Source organism: Cygnus atratus, chromosome 13 (assembly GCF_013377495.2).
Source record: "Cygnus atratus isolate AKBS03 ecotype Queensland, Australia chromosome 13, CAtr_DNAZoo_HiC_assembly, whole genome shotgun sequence".
Taxonomy (NCBI): Eukaryota; Metazoa; Chordata; class Aves; order Anseriformes; family Anatidae; genus Cygnus; species Cygnus atratus.
Window position 1 is genome coordinate 6,478,035 of NC_066374.1, and position 22,402 is coordinate 6,500,436.

The window sequence follows — 22,402 nt, forward strand, 5'->3', positions numbered from 1 at the left end:
TTAGAAGAGCTTATCTGCTTGTACTCCATGGCACACTATGCCTGACCTTTTGGTGTGCCTCATTGCTGTGTGGGTTCACAAGTGGATTTAGCTGTGTTCGAATTAAGACAGACCCTCCTATGTAAGTTACCTCCAGTGACGCTTCTCTGAAGAGCAAGTTGCATTCCTGTATGTGCAGAACTGGACTGTCACTACACCCAAGACCACTTTGCATGTGTGTGGTTTTGACTGAAAAGTGCGTGGCACAAGATTTCTGTGTGAGCAATGCACCAAGTCAATGAATGGTCAATGAAACCCTGACCATCACCAAGACTAAAGGCTTTGAGGACTCCCACCTCTACTGGCATAACCCAAGGAACAAAAGGTGGCCAGTGGAAGCTGCGAGGCCATTTGAAGCAACTCCCATTCAGTCCAGGTCTCTCACATTGTCACCAAGTCCATCAAAAGGCCTTACCAACTAACAGAGCTTCTCGTTCAGATTTCACAGGACTATTGTTCAGTGTCTTCTCAACTGGACCTTCCCTCTCCTGACTGCATGCACAAACTCTGGACATACTGCTCTCCTGCAGAAAAACAACAAAACACAGAGGACCCATTTCAAACACTGACAGCACAGCAGTCACTCTTACATGCTCTTACAGCAGCTCAGTAAGACTTGACGGAGTTTGTATTTTTGTCTTCCTCTTTCTGTGAGTCATTGCATTGCTTTATCTGTTGTTTATTCTGCAAAATGCTTCCAACAAAACACAGTGATGTTCATTTTGCTGTTGGAAACTGCGTGTCTGAACTACCAAACTAGATTAAAGCCCATGAAGTAAAGTAAGACGCCATAACATGCACTTTATTGTCCCTGGTTCACTGGTATGTCTACTCTGCAAGAGCCTTAAAAACAAAAACAAACAAACCACTCAACCAGTCAAACAAAAAGACTAGAAAGGAAGTCTTGCAGTGACTAATTGAGACACAGATGTTCATTTTTTAAATGCCTTAACAGTGGCAGTATGATTAAGCAAGCGCCTATTGGATGCAAAGGATTTGGGATCACGCTGTCCTTGACTTGAGTTTGTGGTACTGAAATCAAACAGAATTTTGCATAATTTATTATCCCCCAAATAAATGTAAGACTACACATGAAGCTAATACTTGTTTTTTGCACTGAAAGCATAACTTTCTTTTATTCCTAAGTTATAGCCTGAATTCCAGTGGTCTGAGAGATACAGGCAGCTATAATTGGAAATAGCCTTCAGTCACTAGTAAAATGAACTGGACATGACCCAATAACAAAGATAGAATTAAATGGCTCCTCGAGTTTGATTAGCTTCTTACTCTAGTGCAATTGTGAATTACACAGGACTGAAACTGCACAGTCCTGGCCTAAGCAGGCTATAATTTGCTTCTGCAGGAGAAAGTAATGGTGTGCACTTTGTGGAAACAAAGCTAGCTTCAGATTCATACAGGAACTGTAATTCAGCCAGTAATGTCATACTGAAAATGCATGGCCTCCTTTCTCTTGGAAATCCAACAGGCATTTTGGAAGACCAGTTGAAAAGACAGTGCAAAAAATTACCTTGCACACAAAAGCCCATGTCTATACCACAGCATTGGAAATACCTACTGCTCTTCCATCCAGAAGCTGCTATGGATAGTTTAATGTGTTTCATTTGTACATATATAGACAGTCCGTATGTACTATGCTTGTACACTTCAGAAGAAATCAAATGCTAAACGATTGCTCAATTTACAATGAGGTGTCACTACTTCCCTCAGTAAAATACTCTGACTAAAGCAGCAGAAAATAAGCTTAGACTTACATTCCCTTGGCCATCAATAGCATCTCTCTCCTTGTCCTCTTCATCAGCTATGCTTTGCTATACATAGTTCAAGAAAAGGAAAGATTACTGATGATGGTCTGTAATTTTTGTTCTTTGATACAAGAAGTCACCAAAGCTCCTGCACTGAAGATTACTGGTATTCAAACTCTGTTTTAATTAATGGAAAGACAAGTATTTATTATATTCCCTAGCTCATGGCACCAAATGGTGGGGCAAAAGATAGAAATTCAGAGGAAGGACCTAGCACTTGGCTCTATGGTCCTCAATGAGAAGTGCTTTGTAACGTTTCTCATCTATTCTGTAGGTACACGTATAATTGAGACCATGCTATGGAGGAGAGGATCAAAAAAGCTTAGATTCACATGTGGGTCCACAAACAAAATACAGAATGGATCATACCTGAGAATAAACAGTATGCATTTATGTTCAGAATAAATCCAGCAAGTATAAGAATATTATAACACTGACAAAAACGTTAAATTCATTGGTGTTTTATGAAGGTCAGATCAAAACATGTCTCTAATATTGATGTTTGATAATTGACTTTTTTCTTATCTTTTAAAATTTAGCTTGCATAAAAATACATTTCAGCTACAATACCACTGTGCACTATAAAATGAAGGTTAGTCTTTTGTTTATATAGTTGTTTCTGTTGATTCTCTCACTATTATATGAAGCGATCAGCAAGTTCACTACTAATATGCAACCTCCAATTAAGCAGATAGTTTTTCCAACTTTCTAAAGACTGCTTCTAAGCCAGGTCTAGGCATCTCCTACACTCTGTTCTTCCCTGCACGTGCCATAGGCCATGAAATCCAAGGACTGCATTTACTACTGAGAATAAGGAAGGACTGGCAAGTCACATACCTGCTCCTTAAGGGTTTCTAGCAATGTTTCTATCTTTAGTTTATCTTCTCTCACTTTTTCTAGTTCAGCTTCTCTCTTTTTGTATTCATCTTGTACTTTCAAAAGATGCTGGAAGAGAAAAGTTAAACACAGTTCATAGCCTTTCACCCCCTACTATTTAAAGAATATAAAACGAATAAACACTCTTCCATGAAGACCTGACAGATCATGTTCGTAACAATTAAAAGGTTAGGTATACAAAAAGAAGAAATCTTTTCTATACTCAAGCAATTTCTTTGCTTATTAGCATACACAAAAAGCATGACTTTGTAAACAGGGGGTAGTAATTCCATCGTCATGAAACCTTTCCTGTCCCCAAAATAAAGCATGTGCTGTGCACTAGACTGATGGCCTGATCCCTGTTAAAGCTAGACCTTCTTCTCTCTCAGCCTCGTTCACTGTATGGCTGGCTATAGGCACAATATATGTGAACGAGCAGCACAGAAGCAAGTGACCTGGGAAGTCACCTTAAATTCTTCCTAGATCTCTAGACCCATGCTAAAACAAAGATGTCTTGCAATATAAGAAAATATTCTGTAACAGATACTAGATAAGAACATTTGTGCTATTATTTGCACAATTCGGCATAGCAGAAAAATGTAATGAGTGCTCCCACACTCGACATCAGTCCAACAGTGCAGGACGCTTGCAGCAGACACCACAACACATTGTGCACTCCCTTGACTAGCAAAGCTAAGAAGAAAGATGGTGTAGTGAATCACAAACCGCATCTCAGAGGTGAGTAGAATGATTTTCCTATCAAGGAAAACCAGGCTGTGGTTGTGGATGTAATGGTCTGCTCTGAGAACAAACTTGTAGACTTGAATGTGTCTGTATTGAACGCACATGAGTACAAAGACCTTAGTGAACAAACCAAGAATCTGACAGGGGCAACAGAGGAAAAAATATGATTGATTCCCCATCAGAGCCAGAAGAAAATGTTTCTCAGAAAACTGCTACCACCACTGGGCCTTTCAGAAATGGGCAAGATCATGTCACCAGGATGAGAGAAGATTAAACACTAATATGGCTAAGTTATGGTTAGCAGCTTTCCAAGGTCAAACCAGGATACAGACATATGTATTTCAGTTAATCCTTTCTTTCAAGCTCAGAAAAATACTTCAATATTTTTTTCTATCTCAACTACAAAAAAAAAAAAAACACCACTATTTGCTAATATTTACAAACATCTTTTTTCCTCAGGGTAGATCCTCCAGAGTGCTCTTCCAGAAAGATTACTTATCCTGGCAGTGGTACGTAGAGAAGCCTTAACTCCCTGACACCTGCACAACGGAAAATCTATTATGTCCTGCAGCTCCTGCCATTTCCTCACACACGGATAGCTGACAGTGACCAAAGAAAGCTTCTCCTGCCACCTCCAATATTACAAATGCCAATGCAATTAGTTCCTACCACAGGTTCATCCAGTAAACAATCACAACCTCACAATATCTCTTCAAGTTCTAATTTTAATAAAGTGCTTAGCTAACTATTAGCTGAACTCTATGTTTTGGTTATCTGTCTGGCTTAATACATGAGACAATACTGTTAAGGTGTACAGGGACCCAAGACACTTGATATTTAGCTGAGGAAAATACCAAAGAACAACACATGTCCTACAGTTTCTGTGAGAATGAAAGTCCAATAAACTTTAGAAATGCTAGTAAAGCAAGCTTTGGGTTTCCCCCTTTGTTGTTCATGCTTGCAACCAGGATCTTACAGGGTTACAAAGAAGGTAGGCACAGACTCAGTATTTCGGAAGTCACAGTGTGGTCAAGTAAACAGCACACGAGGAATCCATAACTATGGATTGTTTCCATGCAGCTGTTATCAGCTCATATCCAATCACTGTTTTGCGATTATTTTTTTTTCGCTATACCAGAAATGACAGAAAGTTGCTCTCATTTACCACTGAAATTAACAAAATGCCTTTGTTTGTGCCCATGCTCTGTACCACAGCCCCTTTGCCTTTCTAGCAAGGCCACAGCTATAGAAAAACCTAGGCCCACCTGCTGCATTCCCTGCAGAGCCTGCTGGAGAAGTTTCAGCTGCTGTTCTTTGGTTGTGTCTTCATCCCTGCTTGCTTTGCCATGCTCCTGCTTTAGCAGTTCCACCTCATTCCGGTAGGCATCCAGCTGCCAGCGCAGACTGTCATTTTCTTCTTTTAGGGCTTCCACCTGTGACACCAGTGCTGGAGAATAAGGCAGAGTTGGGGACAAGAAGTCACCAAGTGCTCTCCCCACAGTGTGTAGACAGCTCTGTGGCTCACAGCTACCAGTTACAAACCCAAATAAACAAAATAAATTTATCTCTGTTCCTGATGTCTCTTTAGAAAAGAAGCTGCTCTGGACAAAGAACAACTCCTTAGTAGAAAATATCAAATACTATAATATTTCATGTACGTAACTGCAGCCATTACCTTGCTGCTTCACCTCAATTAAGTAGGATATGACAAGAAACAAGAAGTGACAGGTATTTCGAGCATTACGATCATGCAAAATCTACGTGAAAGGAATGAATGAGAAGCCAGGCATCAAATGGAGCCACGATAAATGAATGTAAAGTAACAGCTGGTTGGGAGAAACAGCCCTCTGCTCTCTCTCGTAACACAACCTTCAAATGCAAAAGGAAGAGCATTTTATGTTTTATATCTATGATTGTAAGATTTGCTGCAACAGGATGTCTACCAGCAAATTCAAAAAGACATCAGGGGTTTGGAAGAACAGCAGTAATAGCTAAGGTAAAGCATCTGATACCAACATAAATAGCTATAAAACCCACTGCTTAAGTATTGAAATCCATCAATACCACACTTGTCTATAGCAGGTTTCTTACAGTTTCTTCTGAAGTCCTGGCACTGTCACAGTGTTATGACCTTTTCTTTGTCCTTCAGAATTTGCATGAATACACAAAAGTTTAACGAGGTTAATACAAGGCAGAACACATATTAGAGAGACTGTATGCAAAATTTTAAACCTCAGCAGCAGATAAACAGTCAGATCTGAGTGGGGTTTATAGAAGACTCCACTGAAGAGACGTGTATTTTATGTATGAGCTGCAAAAAGTGATTTTACCTGATTCTTCTGTTTCTTTCATCTCTGATGGATCTTCTATTTCTTCATCAGACATTTCCATTTCCTCCTCTCTTCGAATACCCATTAGTTCATCATTATGAATGTTACGAATTTCCTAAGGTTCAGAAAGCAGAGTTTTTTTTCAATACAGATTATAAGGAACCAATTGGATGGATAAAGAAATGCTGAAATCTAAGTCTGCAAACTGCAACTCCATGATACAAGAAAAGGGAAATGATAGAAATTTTTGGCACAGACTACTAAATCTAGAACAATGTCTAGAATGAGTCAATCTGTCAACACTACTGGCATTACTGATTCCTCCATCTTCCTCCTAGTCTTCACCCGAGAGCAGGCAACTAGCCTTGTCTGCAGGGTTCTTTCTTGGTGAACCTTGATCCCCACACGCCCTGCTTGACATCTGTACAACTCTCCTGCAACTAGTGCTGCCAAACTTCATAACCTTCACTGGCTCACTTCGCCTTGTGCCTTCTTGCTCACAGCATATGTCTAGATCAGGAACTCCCTGCCACCACGAACCATCAGTGCTGTCCCCCTTGCCCTACACACCTAGTTGTCGTGCCACTCTCATACTTCCCAGCGCCATTCTTCCCTTCCTCTTCTCTGCTGGACTTCTACACCATGCTCTCCTGCTCAGCACCTCTACTAATGACGTCCCCTCCTGACATACACAGTGTGTGCTGCAACCTGACACATCTCCCCGGCATTTCTTTCTCCTGCCATACAACGTACTCTGTACCTTCCTAAGCACTGGCCTACATGGTGCCCGGTACCATGAACCTTGCTGTGCACCTATGTTGCCCTGCTGCAGTGTGATCATAGCTGTGATCCATAGCGCTGCCTCACTCCGTTCCTCTGTGCTGCGTGCCTGCTCCACACAGCCGCATGGCTACTACAACAAAACCTACCTGAGATGGAGATCGTGCCAAATAGAAGACGGAATTGCAAGTACACAGATAGAGGCCAGACACTGCCCAGCCACCTCCTAACTCATATCAACCCTGATGAGCTTTGAAGCTTCTCTCCCTTTTGCATCTGTGCCCACTTCCAGGGCTCAGCCTGCACCACAGTGACTCCCCCTGCAGTTGCTGAGATCCTCTCTCCTCTGTCGCAGCCTTGTTCCACCTTAGGGATCAGAAAGGAACTGAGACGCTGCCCTCTGAGAGACCCCAGCTCCTGCTCACATGTCCTTTCCATGCCTTTCACCTTGTCCAAGCAGAGCCAGCCAACCTCACCCATCCCTCAGCTCTGTCCTCTACTCAGGCTGGAGAGAACTCTGCACAGACTGCCCCGTTTGCAACACAAGGAAATATTTAGCCCAGACCTACCCCCCTGCACAAGGGCAGCACAAGAGATATTCAGAAAGTGATGGCCAGTATTCGAGAAGACAGAGGTGCCAAAAATACTCACTAGAGGCTAGCACAGCTGGCCAAGTCTCCCTACCTGATGTCAGTTTACCCAAACTTCACTCAGATTATACACCCCAGGAACAGCTGTAGGAGAAAAGACATAGAAGACCTACTTATGAAATAAAATCAATGTCCAGTTCTTTGCAGATTTTACTCTAACGGCCTGAAGCTTTCAAAAACTCTGCTTGCTAGCACCAAACACACCTCAACCAAGCTCAGCCAAGAGGCAAAATGAGCGTGCTTTCAGTTTGGGTGTGTGGATACCTTGGAGACTGCAATGGGAAGAGGGTAAGAACAAGGCAGACCAAGGCATGAGGGACAGGGCTGGCTGCAGTTCCAAAACACCTGCTGCCTGCCCTGGGGACCAGGCATAAAATGGGGTTGAAAATTGTAGAAAAATTTTCCTTCTGTTTTTAACCAACTCTGCCCAATAGCTAAAATCCTAAAGTGACCTTGAAGCTGGAGGAGCCTGCAGAGAGCACAACACACAGAGGGGCCAAGCTTAGCTTGGACATGCCAGGGTTTACCAGTGCCCTGACCAAGCAGGCCATGGCTGCTCTGTGTCTGAGGGGGAGCCCTGCATGGAGGAGGGAAAAGCACCAGAGGACAAATACTTGAACAAAGCCCTTCCAAAACAAGGACAGAAGGCAGCTGGTAGTTACCGTACTGTAATGTTTCACCAAGTCTCAAGTTGCCATGGCTTCTTAATGAGCTACCCTCAGCTACAGGACCCACCTGCAAAGCCATCTTACATCACCACTGACAGAGCAGCAAAGATAAAACCCTGGCCCCAGCCCAGTGACTCCCCAGTACACACCCATTCCCCGAGCTGCCCTCCAGGCTTTCCTCTGATGCTATCACCCACAGGATTAAATTCCAACAAAAGCTGTAGCAATAAGATGCATATTAGGGGTCCACCTTCCTTTAAGAAAAGACCCTGATACAGGCAAGAAAGCTGAGCCTAGTAGCAAGTGTCTCCGTAAGAGGCCTCACCACTGGTCTCACTGCCTCTTCGCACTGGGAGAACTTACCTTGGAACAAAAGACCACTCCAAATGGAGAGAGCGCTCCCACCCCAGTCACGGTAAGCAATTTCAGGCAAGCAGAAAAGAAAACAGAAGTGCTAGGGCTCAAAGAAGAGGCATAACCTGAATCAAGACTCTCCAACTATCTTTTTTGGTATAAAAAAAACCATGAGCTCCTCCTTTACATCTGCTAAGAAAGGATTGACTAAGTGGGATTGGGAAAGAAAGTCTCAGAAGTGCAGTCTCATGGGAAGGTTCACAGATGCAAAATTCCCAGGAAAACTGTCATTGTGGAGGATCAATCACCTGTTTTTTTGTTTGTTTGTTTTTTTTACCAAAGTTGGATATTATCCAACTCTACAGATATTCAGATTTTTCTCAGGTTGCAGCTATGCTGAAAGGCGGCCTGCACATACCTACCCCACAGTCACAAATGACTTCTGGATAAACAGTTACCACCAACTTGTCAACTTTGCCTAGATCAAGTTTACATTTGATGTTAAAAGATCTTTATGGTGAAAGATGACTTCTGGCTTCTTTGGAATAAACTTGTTTTCTAAGTTTGTAGTAAGAAACTCAATACATCAGAAAAACACAGAATCACAGGAAGATTTATGCTGTAAGTGATCCCCCCCCTAAAGTGTCTAAGTTAATCCCTGCCATGTTCAAAGAAGTGCTCCCTGCAACCCCAGACCAAGCTGCCCAGGACCCTACTCAAAACTCAGCTGGGTTTTGCTCATCTGCAAAGATGGGGATTTCGCTATCTCTTTGGGCTCTTCTCCAGAGCTGCACTGGTTTTCAGGAAGAGAACTTGGCCTTAAACCAAACGTGCCACAACAACAGTTGTGACATGTGCCCATTGCCTCTCACCCTCATGTTGTGCGCCTCTGAGACCATCCCTGCCCTCTTCGTGGGCCCTTTATAGAATCACAGAACATCCGAGTTGAAAGGGACCCATAGGATCATCAAGTCCAACTCCTAGGTCCCCAAAGGACCACCCAAAAACCAGACCCTATGTCTGAGAGCATTGTCCAAATGACAGGCTCGGTGCCGGGACCACTTACTTCCCTGGGGAGCCTGTCCCAGTGCCCGACCACCTCTGGGTGAAGAACTTTCTCCTGATATCCATCCTGAACTGCCCACTGTTGCAGCTTCAGGCCATTCCACTTTAAATAGTGGAAAGCTGCTGGTGGGGGCCCTTCAGCTTCTTCTTCTCCAGGTTACAAAAGCCCAGCTCTCTTAACATCCTGGCAGATATCTGCTGAGCTCCCTCTGATTCACTGTCATCTTTGTCATACGGGTGGTGGAGACAAGAGAGGGGGCAAAGCCAGACAGAGCAATGCAACTGTGGTTTCCCTGGTGCCAAGCAGAGGAGAAGAATCAAGTCCAATCTCATTGCTCAAACACAGGCTGGTTAAGTGCACTTTCTTTTAAAGAGCCTCTCTCCAGCAAAAACTTAGTCTGTTCACAGTAAGCTACATTCTTTAATACACTCCTTTTAATAACCAAGGAATTGTTACACAGTTGCTGCTGCTTGACCTCCAAGCAAATAAAGGCTGTGATATTTTCCACTGATCAGTCTCATTGTTATGAATTTCCTGATCTCTATCCACATAAATAAATAAATAAATGATTGCTCGACCTTATTGAAAATTATCATAATTTATTCTCCAACATCCCACGTGATGATGAGTGAAGAGCAGCAAGGTGATGGATATGTCCACAACCCCAAACAATTCTCCTTTAGTATACAAGACTATAACACCATAGAAATTGTAAGTAAAATGTACAGAGAAGATACTGTGTCACTAATTCTGTACTACCCACAACGCATGAGTAGTGTGGAAGACAAATCTAAGTCGTCACAGGAATGTTCCTAACAGAAATAAACAGAACCCAAATAGAAAACTTTATCATGTTTCTACTTTGCAGACAAATCACGTTCTTATCTCAGATCTATCATTTATTTATGCATTTGCAGATGGGATATGTGTAGGGAGGTTTAATCAGATACTTGATGCACTTTTTCGGTTGGTAATGTTACATATACATTGGAATATCAACGGTTCACCATTTTACTAAATATGAAATTTGACTTACACTAGAAAATAAGGATGATGTATGTCACAAGCATTTTGCACTTGCACCTGAGAGTGCTGGATTAAGTACCATTTCACCAAGGCAACCCTGCAAGATCTGTCCTATATGAAAGTATACACTGATCCACTTCTTTCATTTCCATGCCCTAGATTAAACAATCACGTCTTTCACAGAAATTATCATCCTTCAGAGAATAAAAGCTTTCTCTTTAAACGCTCATAATTACAGGCTTAGTTAAAGAAAAGATGTGATCTTAATACAGGTAAGAGTAAAAATACAGAGTAATGTTTTCAGAGGTGGTTTAAGCAAAGCTGTTTTGCTTTACACTGAAACAAGGCCAGGCAGATCCACACAGGTCTGAGGCAGGTTTAGGACTTCATGAAGATCCGGTGATAACCTACAGACAGCTCTGGAGCTATCACAGGTCATGGTTGGTAAGTATGGTGTTCTTGCAGAGTTGTAGCTACCTAACATAATCAGTGAACTCATTTAATACTGTAGCTTTTGAATACAAAAAATGGAGTATTTTAAAAATATTTAAAATATTTTTGTGCCATTTCTTCTTCCCTGTTCTGAACATTATCAGTAAAGACGTGATGATGGAAGTCTCCTTCCATATCCCTCAGAACACACTATATAGCACTGGGGTGCTCTTACCACACAGAGGACTTTGGTACAGCCTAGCCTTCAAATGCCTGAAAGAAATCAATATATGAGTTCTGTTCTACAACATTCAATAAGTTCCAAAGTGCATGAAAGGTGCAGAAGTGTCCTGCAGAAAGCTACGTGCCTAGGCTGGCATGCTCCTGGGATCTGAGTAGAATTTATGTGCTCTCTGGCTTGGTGCTCCACCAGGAGAGACCTTTGCGACAGACACCACAATACTGCAGAACAGGATTTCAACATCACACTGAAAGAGCAACTGAACAAGATGCTGTGGTTAAAAAGCTATCCTTCCTCTTTATTTGCTATTTTACTGCTTATATATTTGAGTTCTTTTTACTGTGAATAAACAAACACTTCAGAATGCACATCTCTTTAACCACAGCCTTCGCTGGGGTGGGTGTCATGAAGTGTCTCCAGACTTCAGTTCTACCTGATCTATGCAGACACACATAGCTCCTGTGCTAGAAATACTGAGTCCGATCCATAACCGGGAGTTAAAACATCTGGTCTTCCAGAGAATTATTGGGCAGCACCAGGCAAACACTTCTTCATCCACTACCTCTCCTATCCCCATCTCAAGATGATAAAACCCACTAATGACTGCACAGGGCTCTGAGAAGTCACACAATGAGGTCCAGCAGTCAGTAACCTTTGCTTTCCAAGCAATGAAACCAAAACCAAGAAAGAAGAAAATCCAAAGCCATCAAGCAGACTAGGATTTCTCACCCAAACCTGACTACTCAGCAGTGTATGGAGACAAGACACTGTCACCTATTTACACATCTGTCATGGGAACACTTAGACAGTAGTGCTAAACATCCAACTCCTTTCAAGTCCTTCAGCCAAGGATGCCACCTTACCCATTCAGACTGATATTCTTCTCAGCACGGCTTTGGGGAACACTGGAAACCAACTGGGCTTTAAATCATCTTAAGGGTATGCTGAGATGAGAAAGCATATGCTTTGCCAAATTTTTGAAACATAAATGACAACATCTCTAAATTGCTAGCATTTTCACGGTGAATAAAAAATTACTATCTAAACACAGCAGGGTTACTTTAAAAGGCAGGTACTTTTCACAGCAGGTTTTTGTTTTGTTGTTGTTTGCTTTTTCCTGCTGCTTAGAAGACATCTGTGTATTGCCAGAAGTAAAAACTGATTCAAGCCTCATGCAACTTAAAAAGGTTAATGAGCAAGAAAAATACAACTTCTTGCTTTTTCTTTCAAAACTATTCATACCCCAATGTGACAATACTTCTGTTACCACTTCGAGCATTAGCCTTTCTTAGGAAGGAACACAAAAATGAGATTCTATGGAAGAAGAGCTCTAACCTACCACGAGGCTCTTCTGTTCCTCTTGGAAGCCCTCCACATTCCCAGGAGCACAACAATCTCCTCCAGCCTTCCTCAGGCCAGACACAAAGCGTCAAGATGTGCTCCACTGCCAGGTGCAGCCAAGCAACGGGACATCCCTACTACACAGGTGACAGAAGGCAGCACATATTTCATCTCAGACTCCAGGACAAATATCTGACAAAACCATCACTTTGCAAAGAGACAATCTTTCTTTATCTTAGGTTTATTTTTTCTGATATTGTATCTGAATCAAATAAGATCAGACAAGGGACTGAAGACTATTCTTCCTCTTGCAGGAACAGCAGTTTGAGTAACATTCCTTCTTCCATCATCCCCACCCTTGCCACCATCTTCAAATCCTTTTTTCACTAACAGTGTTGCTGCATGAGATAAATATATGAATATGAGAACATCTTGCCTCAAGTTTTCAAGACTGTCCAGCTGCAATCATTTCAATCTCTCAAATCTTTCAAGAAAAATGTGAAAAAAGCTGATCTCGGTGATGATACTTGTTTTCTTTAACACCTCTCTAGAAATACTTCTTGCTTTAACATTAAAAACAGTAGAAAACAGATCTATATTATTATTGTGCACAACTTCAATTGGCATACAGATCTTAATATATTGCTTCTAGTAACACAAGTACAACGAGCAAATTTATTACCTGCAACACAAGAGACGACTGAGTAATTCCCATCTTACACTGTGAATTAAGACGTCATTACCCATGCGAGCATTGTGCAAACATAAAATCAATATCCTGACATGAAAGAGACTCGCTGGAGAATCTAACACAATAGAAAATTACCAACCTCTGCTTGTTTGCACCACACGCTGATGTTCTTACGCTGAGCTTTCGTGAAATGGTCCCAAGCCTTTTGTTTGGAGGCAGAATGGTACACGGCCACTATCTGCTCGACTGTAGTATCAAATCAGCAGTCAAATCAGGCCAGAATATCATCCAGAGAGGGCGAACAAAAGAGTAAAGGAGTAAAAGAGTGGAATCAGGCAGGTGGTTTGGCTAACCTTTTGTCATAACACTACTGTGCTGAAGCCATGCTCAGGACTCTGTGCCTGGAAAGGAAAGTATGGCCTTCACCAGACCACGATCAACTGGGAAAACTTCACCTGCACTCAACTGGAAAAAATGAATGCATATGTTGCACTGAAAAAAAAAAAACATTCAAACACACTGAGCAACACTGCTTGTGAGTGCAACAGATACACCTAGGTAGCATTCGCTCTCTAACATCTCCTCTCACAACTGTGAAAGCTAGCACTTTGGATGTTCTTTGGCCCAGTGGGTCCAGTCCTAAAGAACACTGCAACAGCCTGAGCACTGCATCCAATCCATCAGCCATCAACTTTTTTGTTTCCTTAGGTTTATTGCTTCTAAAATATTTTTCTAAAAAATTTGCAGAGGTTTTTTTGAAATATGAAGTGCCTCTCCCAGGATGAGAATTCACCCAACAGCAGAAAGCACACCTAGCTGTTTTTTTCCCCACAAATGTAATCTTGTAGGAGGCATAACTCTTATGAAATAAAATCATATCTCTGCTATTTAGATTAACTATTAAATCTGAAAGTGTCTCAGATACCGCTAGGTGTTTTATAGAGATGAGTTGCATGCTGCTATTACTACTTACTGTGCAGTGCTTACTGTATTGTCTTCTGGACCACGTGCCCATATTTTTTTACAGAATTAAAAAATAAATAAAAATAAGTGTCAGATAAGTAACAGCCAAAATTACTGAATATAAAACCAAAATTAATACTGTTCATATCCTAGCCAAGGGGCTCAAGGAGACTTAGTACAGTTATGGAAAAAGTACTCTTAAAATAATTAGACTTACTTAAACAAGGGATGTGTAAGAGGCAATGAGTGGTTTGAGGAACTGTTATAAATCACATTCTGGAACAGACCCAATAACTCTTACTTGATTTCATGATTTAATAAAGTACTGGGACTTGAAAGACCAAAGTTCAAAATTCTACTCTGCAACACATTTACACTGTAACTTCTTACATTGTGACTGAGAACAGAGTGTTGGGAACACTCTACTGCATCCTACCTTTGGTGAATAAATCCTGTACATTTCGCTGAGGCATCAGATTACCAGGAACTTACCTTGTCTGTACACAGAAGTGCAATGTTGAAAAGATGACAGAATTTCTAATAGACTATAATTAAAAGAGGAAAAAAATTAGGAATTCATGCTCTCCTCCCCCAAGATGCGGACTCTGACGTCAATGAAAAGTTCCACAAGAAAGTTCGGATAAGTTAATGACATAAGCTTATAAATTAACTGTAGCTGAGTAAAAAGGATTGCCATTTCTTTTTCCTGGAACTTTTTCAGTATGACCTCACCAGACTCTAGAAATTAAGTGTCTTCCCTACAACAACAGACAACCAACATTCAGTGCAAAAATACTACTCACACTGAACCAGAATCCCTGAGAGAGCAAGTTTGAATTTCTCTTTAGCTTCTTCCATCTCCTTCTCGTGAGCTGCCTTCTCATTTACCAGTCTGCGAATGTGGCTGTTGGCCGACTGAATCATAGAGTAGAAGTTGTTCGCAGTCCTTCTGTTCACTTCTCCACGCTCTATCCAGGTTAGCAAGGTCTGTACAGCTTCTGAGAACTTTGTGTCATCTGCAGCAAGAAAGGACATCTTTAGACCATGGAAGTACAAGTTTGCCTGTATAGATTTCAGATCCTTTCCCTGAACTACTCTCTTTCAAAGGTTTCAAAGTTACTTATAGTGGCAAATCTGGATTCTTGAAAGCACAGTATTATCCAAACACAAGACTACACAAAGGAATGCAAGTCTAATATCAAGCTGACAGCAAACTGTCTTTCGAGGCACAAAAAGAAAGAGGAGAAAATCAACTGCTAAAAACCTACTGGAAAACTTCATATGCCTATTTAGACATATTCTTTCATGACAGTGAATATTCTCTGACTGGAAGAATCAGGCTGCAGATGGGGTTTAGGCTTCATGAAAGGTCTTGGAACTTAGACCAGTCATTTTAACATAAACAAAAAAAAAGTTTGGAAGAAACCGTTGTACTCAAATATACATTCGTTTTTACAAAAAGACAAACAATTCTGAAAAAGAGATGGCTGGGAGAGCAGCTCATGGCATAGAGCTGAGAGCTAGGCACAAGAGATGCACTAGTGCAGTAAGGCTTATGAGAATCTTCTGTTTATACTCAGAAGCCACAGGCAACACTGAGCAGCTTGTGTGCAGCCTGAGGGCTCTGTTTGAATGGACTTTCTTGGGAAAGCAAAAAATTGTATTATCCATCCTGTCTCACTGCCAAAATTCATATTCTAGTAAAGACCAACAATTAAAAACTTCAGCCCATATAGTTAATTAAATTATATTAAACACTGAAAAATCAAGAACATCACAGAGCCAGTAAATTAGATGAGGGTAGATGATAAAGAAATACACAACAAATGTGGCAGCTGTCACAATTGCAGATGGGGAGAAAGAGATGTATTCTTGATATTAAAACAACAAAAAAAAAAAATCCAGCAGCACACATCCTTGTATTAGCTGTTACAGGGTCACAAAAGGGAAGTCTATGCCACCTCTTCCAGAATATGTGATGAGATTTTAAAATCCATCTCTGTAACAGTCCAACAGTATTTTTCCCCCTATATTTTCCGTTTCCTTAATATTATAAGTAATCATCACCAGCTGTTCTTTGTGTAAACTTTAACATACAATGTGAAGCACGAGGGAAGTTACAAAGTTACACCATCACCTCAGCTCAGTAAGAACACCACTGGAGAATACAACTCCCTACCTCAGTATCTGTGCAGACAAGTAGCTGCACGCCCGCAGAACCACTTACCTTTTAGTTTCTCAGCAATGATGCTGCACTCGTGGTCAGAGTAATGGACAACAGGAGGTGGGGAGGGTGGACGGAAGCGTTCCTCTTCCAGCCTCCTACGATGGCGCTCCTCTCTTGCCAGCATCCGCTGCTTACATTCCCACTCATACAGATCATCCCGAGCCTGTGCAAAATCCACATGCAGGCGCCCAGTGTCCTTCTTGTCAGTGCTGGAGCCCAGCCTGATGCGATAGCCTGGTGGTGATGACAACAGTGTTCAGATAAGACAGGTGGCTTGCGCAGGGCAGTATCTCAGTCTCCATAAACCTCGTAGGACCCCCCTGCGACTCCCATAAAGCCAGCAAGTCCCTGAACAGAAGAGTTTATTGAAGAGCTTAGTGCACAGAGTGACTCTGGAAGTGGGACCCTCTGGAGGTGGGACTATGCTCAGCTGCTCTCAAGGGGAAGGCAGAACTGCCTTGGATCCTTCCACACTTTGGCAAAAACTGGAAGTTTGGATGGGAAGATGGGAAATGAGAAGTGAAACACAGCGAAGAGGCTAACAAATGGAGATACTAGGATGGAAGTAATCTTTGGAACAAGCATCTGATGAGAGGGAGGAAAAGGTCAACAACTGCATGTCTCCTGTGCGGGAGCAATTCTCACCAGCACTGTTTGCAGGACTCCTTTGCTGGATGCACATCAGACATGATAGAAGGCCCTCATCTGTAGTTAAGAAAGGCATGGGGGGGATGTGTGGAAGAAAATATTAACTACAGAGAGACTTTGTGCAAAGAACAAACCCAGAAACAAAACAACAATTGTGCATGGAGGGCACTGATGACCGTGCACACAGCTATAACTTTGATCAGGGAGAACTATAAACAGAGAATGCCTGGAGCTAAAGAGGCTGTATTGGGTTTCATGTAGTAGGGGTAACTGCCAAGAGGAAGTTTCTTCAATCTGAAGAACGAGGGGAGAGCAGTGGATATTGTCTTCCTGGACTTCGGTAATCTTATGGGGGCCACTCTCCAAGATCTTCTCAGAGAGAAGCTGTTAAAATATGGGCTAGATAGACAGCAAGGTGGATCAAAAACCTGCTGAACAGCAGGATCCAAAGGGCAGTGGTCAGTGGCACAAAGTCTAGCTGAAGGCCTGTAACTGGCAGTGTACCCCATGGGTCAGTACTGGGTCCAGTCCAGTTTAACATCTTCATTAATGATCTGGATGATGCAGTGTGCACCCTCAGCAAGTTTGCAGACGACACCAAATTGAGAGGAGTGGCAGATGCACCAGAGGGCCATACAGCCATCCAGAGGGACCTGGACAGGCTGGAGAAATAGGCTGACAAGAATCTCATGACCAGGACATGCTGGGAGATACCCAGCTGGGAAACAGCCCAGAAGAAAAGGACCTGGGGGTACCGGTGGACATCAGCCTGAACATGAGCCAACAACGTGCCCTTGCCACAAAGAAGGCTAATGGTGTCCTGGGGTGCATTAGGCAAAGTATCACCAGCAGGTGGAGGTAGGTGATCCTCCCCCTCTGTTCAGCAGTGGTTAAGCCACACCTGGAGTTTTTTGTCTAGTTCTGAGTTCCTCAGTGCATGAGAGACATGGAGATACTGGAGAGAGTCTAGTGAAGGGCCATGAAAACAAGAAAGAAAATGGAGTATCCTCATGAGTTTCAACAAGGCCAAGTGCAAGGTCCTGCATCGGGGCTGGGGCAATCCCAAGCCCAAATACAGGCTGGGCAGAGAATGGATTGAGAGCAGCCCTGATGAGAAGGACCTGGGAGTGTTGGTTGACACGAAGATCAACGTGAGCTGGCAATGTGCACTTGCAGCCCAGAAACCAACTGTATCCTGGGCTGCATCAAAAGCAGCGTTGCCAGCCAGGCAAGGGAGGGGATTGTCCCCCTCAGCTCTGCTCTTGTGAGAACCCACATGAAGCCCTGCATTCAGCTCTGGGGCCACCAGCACAAGGAGGACACTGAGGTATTAGAATGAGTCCAGAGGAGGGCCACAAAGATGATGAAGGGGCTGGAGCACCTCTCCTATGAAGACAGGCTGAAAGAGTTGGGGCTGTTCAGCCTGGAGAAGAGAAGGCTCTGGGGAGACCTTACAGCAGCCTTCCAGTACCTAAAGGGGGCCTACAGAAAAACTGGGGAGGAACTCTGTCAGGGAGCGTAGTGATAGGACAAGGGATAATGGCTTTAAACTAGAAGAGGGAAGATATCTAATCTAAAGATATAAGGAGGAAATTCTCCACTATGAGTGTGGTGAGACACTGGAACAGGTTGCCCAGAGAAGCTGTGAATGCCCCATCCCTGGAGGTATTTAAGGACAGGTTGGACGGGGCTTTGAGCAACCTCATTTAGTGGGAGGTGTCCCTGCCCATGGCAGGGGTGTTGGAGCTAGCTGATTGTTAAGGTCCCTTCCAACCTAAGCCAGTCTGCGAGTCTATGAATTCACAGGTAAATGAGAGCTACTGCAAACTTTTAAAGGAACATTCAGCTTCCTCTATAGAATTTACTGGACATTTACCCATGTAAGATGGGGATGGACTCTGATTGTACCTCATCCCAATATTTTGGAGAGCACCCAAGGTAACAAAGCATTGCTATCTTCCTATCAGGCACAGTTTTCAGATATTTAAGCAGAATTGCAGCAATAGCATGAAAAGACATGAACTGACACAACATCAGACTAATCTTCCAATGGCAACAAACAAAGCCTTTGATTGTAATTGTAAAGACATCGTTACATCTATATCTCAGAACTTTAAGCTGCCATAACAGAAAGAAATACACCTACCAGAAAGATAAAGTGCCTTGTCCACCATGAATTCCTCAGCAAAGCGGATATGACAGAAATTCTTCTTACTCTTCCGAATAGCTATGACTTCTCCACACTGTTCAAACACTTCCATAATGATCTGCTCAGTCCCGTTTTCTGGCAGTCCTCCAACAAACACAGTCTTACAGCCTGGGGGCCTCTCTCTTGTTGCTGGAGGGGGCAGATCTGAAAACAGCAACAGAAAGAAAAGAGGCCAGGTTAGGTTTGTCTGAACACTTTCTATTCATTTGCCCATGTGCCCTAACAGGGGTCCTGGATTCCTTCAAATGTATGATTAGCAATATTGTATTTGACTTGATTAACAAAGAGTTGTACAAGCATTGCTGAGGTGCTCCACAAGAACAAACACATTTACCATCCTGTTTCCAAACAAAAGACCTCAGGAGTGTGAAGCTCTCCAAACACTTTGCCTAAGGCTCACTGGTTCCTATCATAAAACTTGAGCAGCGGCTAGGACCTCAAAAAGTTATCACAGGAGGTATTACACAAGCACAGCTTCAAGGACTGTCCAAACATACAGAATAAGTAGAAAACATATACAGAGGATTCTAAAGCTATACTGCAGTCTGTAAAGTCTGTGCCCTGACAGTATGCTGGCAGCATTTCTGCAGTCAGGGAAAGCCTTGCAAAGTGCTGTGGATTGTTTTGAAACAACCTTCATTTGCCCACATTGTGATCCCCAAATCCAAATATTATTTTTATTTAGGTATCTTGCACTGGATGCAGAGATGCAAGACCAGGACCCTGAACAACATTCAATGATCTGTCGGTTGAATAATGTGTATGGTACTGGACTGTGGCCGGTGTGCTAAGGGACAGGTAAGATAAGTAGTGTTGTGCTTAATTACCCTGGTGTGGTCTCTTATGGACAGGCACTTCCCAGACAGTGATGGAGCTGTCAGCTTTTCATCCTTCCACAGTGGGATGATCCTTGAACATTGCTGCCTTTCTGCATTACTTCCTGAAGAAGCCATTACTTCCTCTTCTTCCCCGTTGCCAATGGTAGGACATGTACAAATGGCACAAAGCTGCTGAACAATCCATGATTCTGTGATTTCAGCCATTGCCCAAGTGAGCACATTATCACCTGGCTGTTCTGATGGTGGGACATCAGGGCCATGAGCTGGGACTTAGAGGGCACAACAGGGAGTGTGAGCGTTACTTGTTTGCCAGCACAAAGAGATGCATTACACTGTTACACGTTCAGAGGGTGGGAAGAGACTTGCAGTGCATCTTCATTCTGACATAGCGTTGAAAATTTTTGAACTGGCTTGTAAACAGTTAATTAAAAATAAAAAGCTGTTTCCAGGACAGTTGGATGTTATTTTTCTTTTTTTCTTTTGGTTCTTTGTTTTGGGGGAATGGTATACTAATTGATATATCACGAGACTAGGCATTACCAGAGTTTTACTTAAAATGCTGGGCACGGGAACATCACAGACTCACTCCTGGGAGCCCATCAGATTTGGGTGCCATCTGGTGGCACCTTCTTGTGAATTATATAGTGACATGCAGCTGAAAAAAAAATCTCCTGCATCTTCTCCGCACAATTAAAGTGTCATATTTCCAGAGAACATCACTGTTTCTGAAAAGATTAGGTAAGTTCCTCTTTTTCCAATTGAGGATTTCAAGGCTCTCCTATCTGAAACAGCCCCACAGACTTCTGCAGGGCCCCAACACTGTGGCTGAGCTACACAGGCTCAGGGGAGAAGTATGCCTGAGATTGCAGTTCATACTTCTATCTTTCCCTGTTCATAACTTTTGTTTATTTTTCTACTTGAAAATTTATTGCTGAGGCTTTACTGGGTGTGCTTCTCACTCTCTGCTTGTCTGGCAGTAAGTACAGCTCAGATCTGGCACCTTCTTCTCTGAAAACAAGGCAAGCAAAGCCCTGCCTACCTAGCACACAGTAATCTCAGGAAGACTGGGGGAGTGCTTGCTGCCAAGTTGCTTGCATTAACATAAGGGCTCATGCCAGGCTCTGCCATATGTTGGTACCCACTGCAGAAAGCAGACAAAGGGAACATGATTATGTGCAGCTCCTGTCAACCCCAGTAATGTGAACCAAGTGGAGGTGCCCCATTCCAACCACAGGGTGACAAACAGGCCATTAAAAGCTGTTAACTCATTTCACAAGTCTTGCAAATAAGTATCTTGTGGTGGGAAATCCAGTCTCATGACAAGCACATCAAAATGGCCACACTACTGAGTGTTCAGTATTTTTCCTATTTTCTTCAAAGAGAAAACTAAGACTTCTAAGACCTGCCCTCTCTCCCTGCAATAGCACCTTTCGCTGTTCAAATCAGAGTCAGTTTAGTGAAGTGATAAATGAAGCGGCACAAGCCCGCATCCCACTGATAATGCTGTGGTAGATCTGCAACCTCTGTTCCTGCTAAGCTGGCTACAGGTAAGGAGGATTCAAAAGCAATTGTTACATCTTGACGTGAGCTTTGCTGACAGCATGTACAGGCTCCTGCAAATGTGAGATGCATTACTAAATCTTGGTTTGGCCAAGAACTATGTCCTTGCTCAACTGCCAACAGCCTCCCACTGCTACTGGTCTGCTCAGAGCAATAATACAGCACACTGCAGTGCCACAGCTCAACACTGCTCTGTGGATGATATTAATCACATTAGGTCACATATTTCTGATTTTCCAAGTCAAACACTTACTGTATCGCAGACAGGCATGTAACAAGGAGTGACCAAGGCCCCAGCACCAGTCAAAAAGATCAGAGGAGAATAAAACAGCCCCATGGAGTTCATGTTCTTTCCGGTGGGGAGGCAGAGCTGATCACAGGTTTAACTGATACAGTTAAGGTGTTGAGGAACATTTGTCCAATGTGCCCTTTGTAAGTACAGCCTTGTCCTCCCAGTCTCCTAGGTATACAAGTGTGCTGTGCACTTCCGTGGAACATACCAAACTTTGCTCCATGTATAACAGGAGTATTCAGTATTGAGAAGCTCCCTCCTAAATCTGTAACGGCCTTGACAGCGTTGCTTAGATGTGATGTAGACCCAATACAAAACTTACGGCAAGATGTACATTATGCACTCTGAGAGCAGCTTGCACAGTTCATGTTTTTCATTATATATGCAACAAAAGGAAGCATTATAAAGCCTACAAGTAGGAATGCAAGCCAAACACAAGAAACATTAATTACAGAAGCTTGAAGAAAGTGGTCTGCTCCCTTATGATATCCTCCCTCATGTGATAACTAGCTTTAGCAGAGGAAAAACGTCTGAACATATAAAGATTGCAACCTAGACCCCAGAAAGAGAGGCCACCAAGACACTCAGAAAGATACAGACCTG

The 22,402-nt window shown here is 42.8% G+C and overlaps 1 protein-coding gene across 4 annotated transcripts in view; it reads right to left on the minus strand.

Moving 5' to 3' along the window:
- ENOX2 (ecto-NOX disulfide-thiol exchanger 2) overlaps positions 1-22,402 on the minus strand; it is a 50,669-nt gene that overhangs the window by 6,644 nt on the left and 21,623 nt on the right. For all 4 annotated transcript variants that reach the window (XM_035541316.2, XM_035541314.2, XM_035541313.2 and 1 more), the window contains exons 5-13: positions 19,046-19,252; positions 16,252-16,485; positions 14,828-15,040; positions 13,201-13,307; positions 5,813-5,927; positions 4,748-4,929; positions 2,700-2,807; positions 1,812-1,868; positions 455-563 (exon numbers count right to left, since the gene is read on the minus strand). In XM_035541316.2, coding sequence (XP_035397209.2) covers positions 455-563; positions 1,812-1,868; positions 2,700-2,807; positions 4,748-4,929; positions 5,813-5,927; positions 13,201-13,307; positions 14,828-15,040; positions 16,252-16,485; positions 19,046-19,252 — 1,332 coding nt within the window. The remainder of the gene's footprint in view (positions 1-454; positions 564-1,811; positions 1,869-2,699; positions 2,808-4,747; positions 4,930-5,812; positions 5,928-13,200; positions 13,308-14,827; positions 15,041-16,251; positions 16,486-19,045; positions 19,253-22,402) is intronic.